This window comes from Rhamphochromis sp. 'chilingali' (genome assembly GCF_963969265.1).
Source record: "Rhamphochromis sp. 'chilingali' genome assembly, chromosome: 14".
Taxonomy (NCBI): domain Eukaryota; kingdom Metazoa; phylum Chordata; class Actinopteri; order Cichliformes; family Cichlidae; genus Rhamphochromis; species Rhamphochromis sp. 'chilingali'.
In genome coordinates, this window is record NC_137941.1 from 32,204,910 (window position 1) to 32,216,278 (window position 11,369).

The following is an 11,369-nucleotide window of genomic DNA, read 5'->3' on the forward strand; positions in this document are numbered from 1 at the left end:
CAGAGGCTGAATAGTATCTGTCTCACTTGTTTAATAATATTCAGTGGATCATGTTACTTACGGTTCGCTTTCTACAGGGTAGTGAAGATAACAATAAAAGGTTTGAAAGATGGAAAGAAAATGATGAGCTATAATGTCTCCTGATTCATTGGATTCAGGTTTCAAATATTCTAATCTTGCAAATAGTGGCTGTCAGAATTACACTGTGAAGCTTTTGGTAGCAGCTAGCAGCACTCTGGAGGCCTCCTCTTTACTGTAAGATTCACACATGAGAACATATTCAGTGAGATTCATATTCTTGAATTGGTTTCACCTTATTCCACCGATGATCAGTTACAACAAAGGCTGAACACAGAGTGACAGCAGGCTGCTGGGGATGGATGGGTGGAAGAAACAGAATAGTTTCAATAATCTCACATAATCGAATAGTTTATGAGGAAAAACATGCTTTTGAGGCTTCAAGTATACAAATAATGCGCAACAGTCACGGTGAACTGGAGTTTCATTTGTTTACAAGAAAGCAGTGATACAGCTTTAGAGATCCTGTGAAATTTTTAATTTTGACTTCCTGGAAGAAGCAATCCGTATTTGTGACCTCATGCTGCAACGTGAATTCATTAATTTTAATGGGTCCGGTGTCGCTGACAAGCATGTCCACATTTGGAAAAACTCCTCAACCCCCTGTAACATGGAAACTGATTTTTTTTTTTTTTTCGGACACGATCTATTCTAAATAAAACTGGCAACAGATAAATAGAAACATGATACCAAACTCATCGAGTTTCTTTAATCAATATGGCCACAAGCACTGAGTTTAAAGGGTTTCTGGACAGACAGAAGAATCTAGTAGCTGAGGGTTTGAAGTGAAGATGTCCTGTGGTGGACAAGGCCTGTGTATATGTCACACAGTGGAAATTTGTATTTATCTTGTATATTGTTTTTATTCTGATTTTTAGTGTTTATTTATGAGTGTTTTATTTGCATGGTTTTATTCTGTTTCTATTGCATGGTTTTTAGTGTTTTATGTGACATGGTTTTTATCCACTGTGGACTGGCTGCACATGGGACAAATTAGCTGATAGGGACCACCTGCTGAGGCAGGGGTGTGTCCAGAGGTGGCCTATCAGCTGTGTAAAGACCTTTTAAAAACAGGCTAGCTGGGCACTGAAAGAGAGAGGCCCCAGACTGGAAGGTTAATGCGGCGACCAAGTCCTGACCTCATGGAACGGCAACAGTAAGAGACAACGCGTGTGATTGGCAGCAGGGCAGAGGTTTACCTGCTGATGGACCCATAATGAACATGTGGCCTAATTATAGCAGGGGGGGTTTAGTGAATGTAGAAAATGGTAGTTTTATGGGTTTTAGAATTGTTTTAGTAGACAGCAAACATTTTATGTACATTTTAAGGGTGTTTTATTTGTGCTCCCTGGCCTAGTAATAAACTGTTTCTGATCAGACCTGCTCCCTCTCTGTGCCCGTGGTATCTGACTCGCTTGCTCCCCCTTGTATTTTAAAGAATCTTTCTTTTTAGCGTGACATTCTGGCGCGACCGCTTTAGTGTCCGCCGCGCGTTACATTAATGTAACGCGCGGCGGACACTAAAGCGAGTCAGATACCACGGGCACAGAGAGGGAGCAGGTCTGATCAGAAACAGTTTATTACTAGGCCAGGGAGCACAAATAAAACACCCTTAAAATGTACATAAAATGTTTGCTCTCTACTAAAAACAATTCTAAAACCCATAAAACTACCATTTTCTACATTCACTAAACCCCCCCTGCTATAATTAAGCCACATGTTCATTATGGGTCCATCAGCAGGCCAGGAATTCCTCCTTTAGAGCAGAGTCCACGCCAGCCCCGTCTTCAGCAGACAAGAAAGAGCCACCCATCTTCTTGTCCTTCCGCTGGCCCATCACTTCCCAGCCCGGCTTGCGTTCTGCACCCGAATCCATGATGCGACCACCGCCACAGCTCCCCTTGCGTCGGTGTCCTGCAACATAACAAATAGGGGCCAGAACAATGGTCCCAGAAGCGGCCCTGGCTCATGCCATGGTGACCCTCTCCCAATCCAGCTGCACCCAGTAAACAACAGTAGAGACCCTACTCACAAATGCAGGCAGAGGTAAACCTCTGCCCTGCTGCCAATCACACGCGTTGTCTCTTACTGTTGCCGTTCCATGAGGTCAGGACTTGGTCGCCGCATTAACCTTCCAGTCTGGGGCCTCTCTCTTTCAGTGCCCAGCTAGCCTGTTTTTAAAAGGTCTTTACACAGCTGATAGGCCACCTCTGGACACACCCCTGCCTCAGCAGGTGGTCCCTATCAGCTAATTTGTCCCATGTGCAGCCAGTCCACAGTGGATAAAAACCATGTCACATAAAACACTAAAAACCATGCAATAGAAACAGAATAAAACCATGCAAATAAAACACTCATAAATAAACACTAAAAATCAGAATAAAAACAATATACAAGATAAATACAAATTTCCACTGTGTGACATATACCACACAACCAGTGATGAAGACAGTTAAGTAGCTGCATATTTGGGACTTCAGTGAATATTTTTCTAGAAGAACCAGTAGAACCATTTCACACTGTCTGCTTTTCCTGCACTGACACATTTCAATGACATTTCTAATGCTTGAAGTTTGAATTTTCATGTTTGTTACATTTCTGTTTCTGTTCCTCTGTTATTCTGGTATGATATCATTTTTTTGTCCTTTTGAGTTTAGCTCCTACATCAATTTTATACTAATTATCCTCTCCTGCGCTTCTAGTGCCCTTTCTGCCTTGTTTCAGCACATCCTTCTTGCCCTCTTGTGCTCACTCTTCTGCCATTTTTTAAATTTAATTTACTTCCAGCCAAGTTCTTCTCCTTTCCGTGTCTTGCTGTGTAATTATTAAGTGTATATACAGTCCTGTCTTCCACACACCTGTTGTAGGTTAACATTTTGAACTTTATTTTCAGAATGATTAAAATACATGCCTCCTATTTGTCTGCATCATGCAATTAGATGCCCAGGATCATATAAAAAGAAAACCCAAACCTTCTCGTGGTCTATTTCTAGGCGGCAATCATGCCTGCACATGGAGACGATAAGATTATGTGACAAAAATCTATATTTCTTAACATAAAAAAAAAAAACTCCAGTAATGTCAGAACCTGGCCACAACTATATAGAAAAAAAGAGATTATGGCAGACTGAACAAAGAGAGCATCTGACTGGCACATGCAGAACAGAGTCAACGTTGGAGCGCCACAGATCACGAGGGAATTCATTACAGAAAACTTAAAACAACAAATGAGGAGGCTGTTTCTATAGCAACTGGTAAGAGGGGATGCCATTGAGAGAGGGTGGAGGATTGGTGATACTGTGATTGGAGCCAGGTGTGCCAGATAGGTGTGCCAGATGGGCAGCCATAGACCAGCCATGGAGCACAAGCACAAGAGAAAGGATCAGAACTGGAAGCACAGGAGACCACAGACTGAAAAATATGGTTTTGCATCCTAAGCTGCTACATTATAGCTACAGCTCTGCTTTAACAGATATGATTTATCTAATATATCAGTCTCTACTGCTCATTTGGGGTGGCTGTAGCTCAGGTGGCAGAGCAGATCAACCGGTGGTTCGATCCCAGGCTGCTCCAGTCTGCATGCCAAATATCCTTGGGCAAGATCCTAACCCCATGTTGCTCTCTGATGCATCCATCAGAGTGTGGATGTGTATGAATGTTAGATACTTAGCAATTAAGCTTAGAAGTGAATGGGTGTGATTGGGTGAATGAATTAGTTGTATAAAGCGCTTTGAGTGCTCAGACAGAGTAGAAAAGCACTATATAAGAACCAGTCCATTTACCATTTAGGGAAAAACACTACCCACCCAACCCCAAACAGAAAATAAGAACTATCTTCTGACTGTAGCCCACAAACGTAGATTACTGAAAAATGTGATGATCATTATTTTCTGACAGGGTGAAAAGTATGGCCACCTCAGCGAGACTTAATGAAACACCTGTCTGTTAGCACAAAGATGTGTGTGACAGATAAAAGCTGTACCGAACCAGAGAGCAATCACCTTGGCGGTCACCGTGTCAAACCCCAGTATCCTTATTTTATTTTAAAAGTAGTAAAAGGCAATGTTAAAGTTACATAAGTCATCATTTTTGCAAATTTTCTTATTGCTATATCACTGTTTGCTACTCAAAAACTTCATTAGCTTGGTATCATAGTTTTTTGTGTTTCCTTTGAATAGCAAAGGTAAAACTGGTACGTACATACGTGTTACCTAAACTGAAAGTACAAATGAAAAAATAACCATTTATTTCTCATCAGATCCGTCATTGCTGTATGTTTTAAATCAAGCATTTGGTTTTTGCGTAAGTGCCGTGGAATGGAGCATGTCTATTTTTCAAAATGAGAAACAAATCAACTGTTTCTCTGTGATTCAGTCATTCCCATTTCCTTTGTTTTTGTACAAGGCAATCACACAAGATGACCCCTGATTACCAGATCTTCATATACGCACACTTGAAAGATTCAAGAGTAAACAATGTTTGAGTTTATTGCTTTTTCCCCCTTCCCTTTGTTGCATGACAAAGAGGCTCAATCAGCAGGTTGAGTAGACTTTTCATTTGATAATCACTTAAATTATGTTTAAGGTTTAAGCTTTTCAGTCAGGGTTTATGTAAATGCACTGGTACCCACAGTCATGCAAAACAGAATAAAAGCAAAGCTACAGAAAGATAAAAACATATTGCAAAACAGCAAAATATGAATGCACAAAATTAGTATTTGTATCATTGAAAAGTGTCCGTCTTTCTTATGCAGATTTCTTATGAAGACTTTTAAGCAAAAGGTATTAAAAACAATTCAGTTTTATTTATACAGCGCCAATTTACAGCAACAGTCACCTCAAAGGGCTTTATATTGTAAGGTAGACCCTACAATAATACATACAGAGAAAAACCCAACAATCATATGACCCCGTATGAGCAAGCATTTTGGTGACAGTGGGAAGAAAAAACTCCCTTTTAACAGGAAGAAACCTCCAGCAGAACCAGGCTGAGGACAGGGTGGGGCCATCTGCTGCGACCGGTTGGGGTGAGAGATAATCATAGATTATCAAAAAATATTAGATCATTTTTGTCTGTAACCTTTGGTTTAATATATTCCTCTCTGCCTGTCTACAACGAAAGTCTGTCTATCACAGATAACAGATTATCTGCTTCTTGTGGGACAGATTTTTTTCATAAAACCAAAACAATGAATAAAAAGAGGTTAAAAAACACAGCAGAGGTTCAGAATCGGGTGTTAATCACCTGTGAGTTGATCGCTGGAAAAAAAAATAGGAAAACCAAAACAATGAATAAGAAAAAAATTAAGTGTTTCCAGGGTGTAACAATGCAGATTCACCTTTATTAGTAGGTTTTGGTACAAAATCTGGTGTCAGTGTCAGGGGAAATATGAGTGCAGTGCTCTGCCTCCAGTCTACTCGATCAGAACAGTTAATCCCTGAAAGAATAACATACAGTGTCCACGTCACAGCACCACCTGACACAAGGTGTGCTGCTTAATCTGTTAAATAAAACAACAACGTATGCAGGCTTCAGGTCTATCTATCTATCTATGAATGCTTACTTCAGGAAGCTTTAGCAAGCTTTAACTTGCCCTGTAGCTTCTCATAGGGTTTTCAGTCTAACAGATGCCAGGCCAGTCTTACTTTCTCAGAATAAGATTTAGCTGAAAAATTAGACTTCCCTAGTTGATGAAACTCTTGTGTTCAGAAACTTTTAGAAGCTGCTGAGGCTTCTAATGGGGTTTGAAACAAGTTAAAGCTCAATTCTTGGTTTTCCCGAAGCAGAGACTCATTCCCTGACATTTCCAGATTATCTTTGAAGTGACAGGAATATTGCAAGTCCAGGGTTGCCAGGATTTAACACAAGTCATTTAGAAATAATGTGTCCTGTAAGAACGTACTACAGCATGTGATAACCCAGCAGAAACAACAACATGCTGTTTTAGGTTGTTTTAAAGCAGAACTTTTTGACTAAAGCAAACATACCATATTACTCAAGCTCATACAAATCTCCTCATATGAAAATTAATCACCGTCCAATCGCATCCCAGTAACATTTACATCAAGACCAGAACAGGAGAGCATGAATCTTCATATTCATTTATAGCTGCAGATCTTTGGAATCACCTGAGAGTGTCCATTTGTTTCTGTATCTTAATTAGGCGATATGTGAGTACCTCATACAGTTATCATTCGTTAATAACGATTTCCCAGCAGGAGTTCACATTAAATGCTGGTAATCTTTTTAACATTTAATGCAGTTTATTGGCTGTTTTTCTTAATCAGATTCACCATCCACTTTCCTTTTCCTGAAGGAGACCAGTCATATCTTTGTTATCAACTTGACGTCAGTCCACGCAGCAAAACAGCCCAATACTCCCAGAGCTCAACATTCCAAGTGCTCTGTATTTTTCCAACTCTACGCCCTGTGAGTGGAGCGAGAGAGAGAGAGGGAGAGAGAGATGGAGGGAGTGCAAGGTGCGTTGGAGATTGCGCAAGCGGGTTTGCTGATGCTCAGATTGGTGTGTTTGTGATTGGCCACCTGAGGAGATGCATGTCAGCCAGCAAAGTTGCGTGCTTTTAAAGTGCTGCGGGCAGAGGGCAATGCATTCAGAACACTCACAGCTGTTAGGAGACGAGACCGGAGAGCAGAGCCACGTCAAGCAGACCTTCCTCAAACACAGAGAGAAAAAAGAAGAAGAAGAAAGTGGAGATATGACTCTGTCAGCTGTGCAACAACTTTTTCTGCTGTGTTTATTCATTTGCTTTGGATGTTGGAGCACAACAGGTGGGTGAAGCATGATACTGAGTCAGATACATGTAAACCAGCACCATCGTCAAGGTGCATGAGTTGTTTTTGGCAGCTAAAATTAATCATGCTCTAAAAGTTGTTTTCAGTGGTGATCGCTTATAAGCAAAGTGTAATTTTGAGTGCATTTTTTAAGGTTTTATATCTTTATGAATGCGCCTGTAAGTTATGAAGCCAGTCGTACATTTAGTGTAAGTTTTTAAAATAATTATTTATGGTATACTAATCCTGATGCAAGAAGTGGAAAATTCCAGCTCACTATATAACAAATAGGCTTCATCACTGGTTTCAGGAAATAAGGAATATCTGAGTCATAGTTGTAGGACTATTTCAGCTTGCACTTAAACTCTCAGTATATGTTTAAAAAAAAGCAATGCATAGGTGGATTCAGAGGCAATTAAAGAGGGACTAACACCACAATGTAACACAACGTAGCCAACATTGAAATGGTTAATAAGTTCTAACTCAATCATTCATTGTCACTGAATGATTTATCAGTGCTGTATAGATCCATAATGAGCTAATAAATATAGGTTGATGTGCTTTGTACTCAAAGATGCAGTATCTTGCGCAGTCTTTTTAATTAATAAGACTTCTTCACTGGATATTTTAAACAAAAGTATAAAATTGGTATGTAGTGAATGGATTGTGATGTAATGAATGGTGACTGGTGATACACCAAGATGTGATAGGCATAATGTATGATTCTGATTAATAATAATTCTTCATAAATTCCCCTATAGGTGATGTTAGCTCAAGGTTATCCCACTTTTTTAAAAAAAGTCATAATGTGTGCAAGTGCAAAAACTGGTACAATATGTACAGTCTTACTCCAGTCTGGGTGCTCTGCTCAGACTGGGGAAATCTTTTATAAATGACTCATTGTAAGAGAAAAAAATGCATTTATTATTAAAATTTAGTACCAGTAGAATTATATCAATCTAAAACGTACTCTATTACAAGTACCGATCCCCTATTAAAATGATTTATCAAATAAATTTCCCTTCTAAATGAAGGAGTGTGATACCTGGATGGAAAGCATTTACCTGACCTCATATTAAAATGTTGCGCTCTGTTTTAACTCTGAAACGCACAGTGACGTAAGCACATCTATGCAGACAGCAACATGTTAACATGGAGAAAATTGTAAATGAAATGATACAGAACCAGTGGATGTCGGTCCAAATAGGTTTTTTAATGAGATCTCTGAAATTCATAACACTATCTCCAACCTGTATGTTATTATTCTGAAATGTTTCTTTGACAGCTTAAAGATGCTTATTGAGGAAAGCTTGAACGTTTTCAGCATGTCGTTCGATAACAGTCACTCATGAGCAGCCCGAGCCTCACAGTCATATGTAGTATTGCATCAAACATACACCAGCAGCCTCCTCATATTAGAGGCATAATAATAATATGAAATTTGAACACATAAAAATACAATAAATGACGATACAGGACTTCTAAATTATTATTTTGGACTACATATGCATGACATCGTGGTATCAGTCCAATTACAATATTACATTTATTGAATTATGCTGCCCTACTATAAAAAGATCGATAAGTATTAACATTATGTGTATCTTTATCCAGATGCCAGTCCTCTTGATCAGTGGGAAGACGGCATAGTGTTACAAAAGGTAGTGAGACTCTTCATTTACAATCATCCCTCCATCACTGAGGCATTTTTCAAAGTCTCTACAATTTTTGTTTTTGCTGTTGTTATTTTCCTCCTAACTTAGTGGATGATCCACTCATTCTGGTCTACATTTCTTGTGTAATTAGCACTACTTATTGCCAGTTTGATGAACAGTGTCATCTGCACTCAGCCACACATTCGGTGCTTTGAGCAACTCTGTGACAAGAAATATACAGACACTTAGAAGTTTGAGTACAAATGTTCTATTTTACTTTCAAACAGTGTTGATGTTGTGTTTTATGGGAAAATAAGAAGTAAGAATAGAAAAATCACTGGTCAAAGGTATTATGTTGCATTCACTGCCAGCTTTCAAGCTGTAAATAAGTGTACTGTTTGTCTGCAGGTGCGAGGGATCAGAAGTGATGATTTGAGTGGTGTCTTGCGGAGAGACCAGAATGAGGTAGGCAAACATTTTAAAGCTACTTTAAAGGTTTCTATTCTATTCTATTCTATTCTATTCTATGCTATAGGCCTCATGCTAACACTTTAAAGGGGTTTTCGACGTATGATCACAAACTATATGACTTTAAAAACTGCTTTTAATGCTTGACTTGTGAAAAACCATACCTTCAAACCACAGCTGACAAACTAATCCTTAAAAAATAAAAGTCCAGTTCAATAGATGGTCACATGTCAAATTTCAATTCTCTTCAGCAAGCTGTGTCAAATGCACGTCCTTTAAATAAAAAACATTACATCACAGCAGAGGCAGAAGTACAAAGAGGAGAAATGACGAGATGAAAAAAAAGTGCTTCTAAAAAAAGACAGTTTTAGACGGTTATCCTGACGGTTAGCAGGATAAACATGACTATGTCTGGGTTGCTACCCAAGTTTATCTCTTTTTGAAGTTATGGAGTGGGCAGGTGAGCCACCGAGTCAACAGGAAGACAACGTGACATGATACCACAATACCCAAAGGAAGTAACAGAGCTGGAATCATTGTGTGCTCTCTTACGTTTTGCTGAATTATTGCTGTTTTGCCTGTTTACTGTATTCAAGAGTCAATGGAGGCAGGATAGAGTGTGAGAACTTTAATTCTGTTATTAATGCCTAATTGTTTTCCTTCCCCCACAGGAGCAGGTTCAGAATGTCTTCAAAAGAGTAGGTTTTCTTCCCTAGTTGTCTTTACACTTTTCCATCATTTCTGCTGTTTGTTCAGCACCAGCTCACTGATTCTGCTCCCCCCCCCCCAGTTCCTGTTTCATTACTCCAAAGCACGCAACTCTGTTGGAGCTGTACAAAAAGAGGTGAGCAAATGAGCAAACCAATCAAACTTAGTGTCTGATGTTTCCATTTATTTGTCATTTTCGAGAGTTATTGCTTTAATTTAATGCAGTGCTTAAACTGCTTTTGGTCATTTCAATTGGCAGCATGGGTGGAAAAGGAGAACACAAAACATCTGCTTTGAGGCTTTCAGGTTGATTATGAATTTTTATTCAAAACCTGTTGAAGTGAACGAATCTAAAGACTCTTTTTTTCACCCCCGAAAACGGCAAACAAACCTAAATAAGTTTCAGTTTCAGAGCTGGCCATTTGGATGCTGTCGGCTCGCTCGCAGAGCTGATACAGCATGACAGCAGGTGGCAAATGCGACTTTAAATACTGAAATCTGGAGCGAAATTCTGGTCTTTTGGCCTACTCAGCAGATCCTCATGAAGCTCTCTCCCTTTCTTCCTCCAGTCTCATTCAGTTCACCCTCTCATGCGACTTTCACCAAAGCTTTCCCAGAGGAGAAAGAAGAAGGTGGTACTTTTGGTGAGAACACAGATCTGAATGCTTTTAACTGATTTTTTTACTTGGAGATTTCAGAGCAGGGTTATGAATGAAGCGGATAGAAAAACTGCAGACATTTGAGGTCATCTCTCAAGCTTAGGGACTTTTAAAGCTTCCTACTTAACAATTGGAGGTAGTAAACTGTTTTTGGCTGGTGAGCCATTCACGTTAATCAGTGTTTGCAAGCTGAAGGGGTTTTGAGCTGCTCAAGCAGGAACTGTTTATTGCTCCCATAATTCATTTCATCTCACTAAAAAATGTCTAAGTAGGCAAAACAATACAGTTAAGAAACTAGATTAAAATTTGGGGAAATAAATGTTTTTGGCACAGCACACATGAAAAAGTTGCCCAAACTGTCCTTTAGCCCCTCTAAAATTGACTCCATACACTTCAGAGATATAATAAATGCTAAAACTATGGCGCTAAAGTGAAAATGTGCATTTTTTCCATTATTAAGACTAAAAACAGCAGAAACATTTTCATCTCTTCTCTGCACATACAGCAGACATTCTCGAAAACACACACACGCACACACCCCATACTTTCCACTCATTTCTCTTCTGCCTATAAAGACTTAACCTTTTCAGGTAGTGAAGAAGTAGTGAACCAGTGATTAAGAATTAGCCAGCATGTATCACTTTTAATTGCATTACTACTCAGGTTCAATGTAGTGACTGACTCTTTCTCTTCATCTCCTGCTAATTAAACAGAAGATTCGAGGTCTGCCAGAGGGGATGTTGTAAAAGGAAACAAACAAACACACACGTATCAGAAGAAGAGCAGCTGGCAGATCCACCTGCGGACATCACACTCAAAATCAACTGATGGACCACGCAACAGCATCTGTAACTTTTTTGTTAACAGAAACAATTTGATTGTACAGCTGGAAAAAAACTGAAGTGTGTTGCTAAAGCTGCCGTGTGTCTTGTTGCTTGCAAATGCAAAAAAATAAATAAAAAATTGGTGTCATTGGACAGAAACTGTCACCAAGCAAATTTGGCAGATT

At 39.3% G+C, this 11,369-nt stretch overlaps 1 protein-coding gene across 1 annotated transcript; it reads left to right on the plus strand.

Moving 5' to 3' along the window:
• Positions 1–6,785: 6,785 nt before the first annotated feature.
• Positions 6,786–11,266, plus strand: nms (neuromedin S). The gene is made up of 6 exons (XM_080902301.1): positions 6,786–6,867; positions 8,485–8,531; positions 8,934–8,990; positions 9,665–9,691; positions 9,784–9,837; positions 10,271–11,266. The coding sequence occupies exons 1-6, from the start codon at positions 6,795–6,797 to the stop codon at positions 10,361–10,363; spliced, it is 351 nt and encodes a 116-aa protein (XP_080758427.1). The 5' UTR covers positions 6,786–6,794; the 3' UTR covers positions 10,364–11,266.
• The last annotated feature ends 103 nt before the right edge of the window (positions 11,267–11,369 follow it).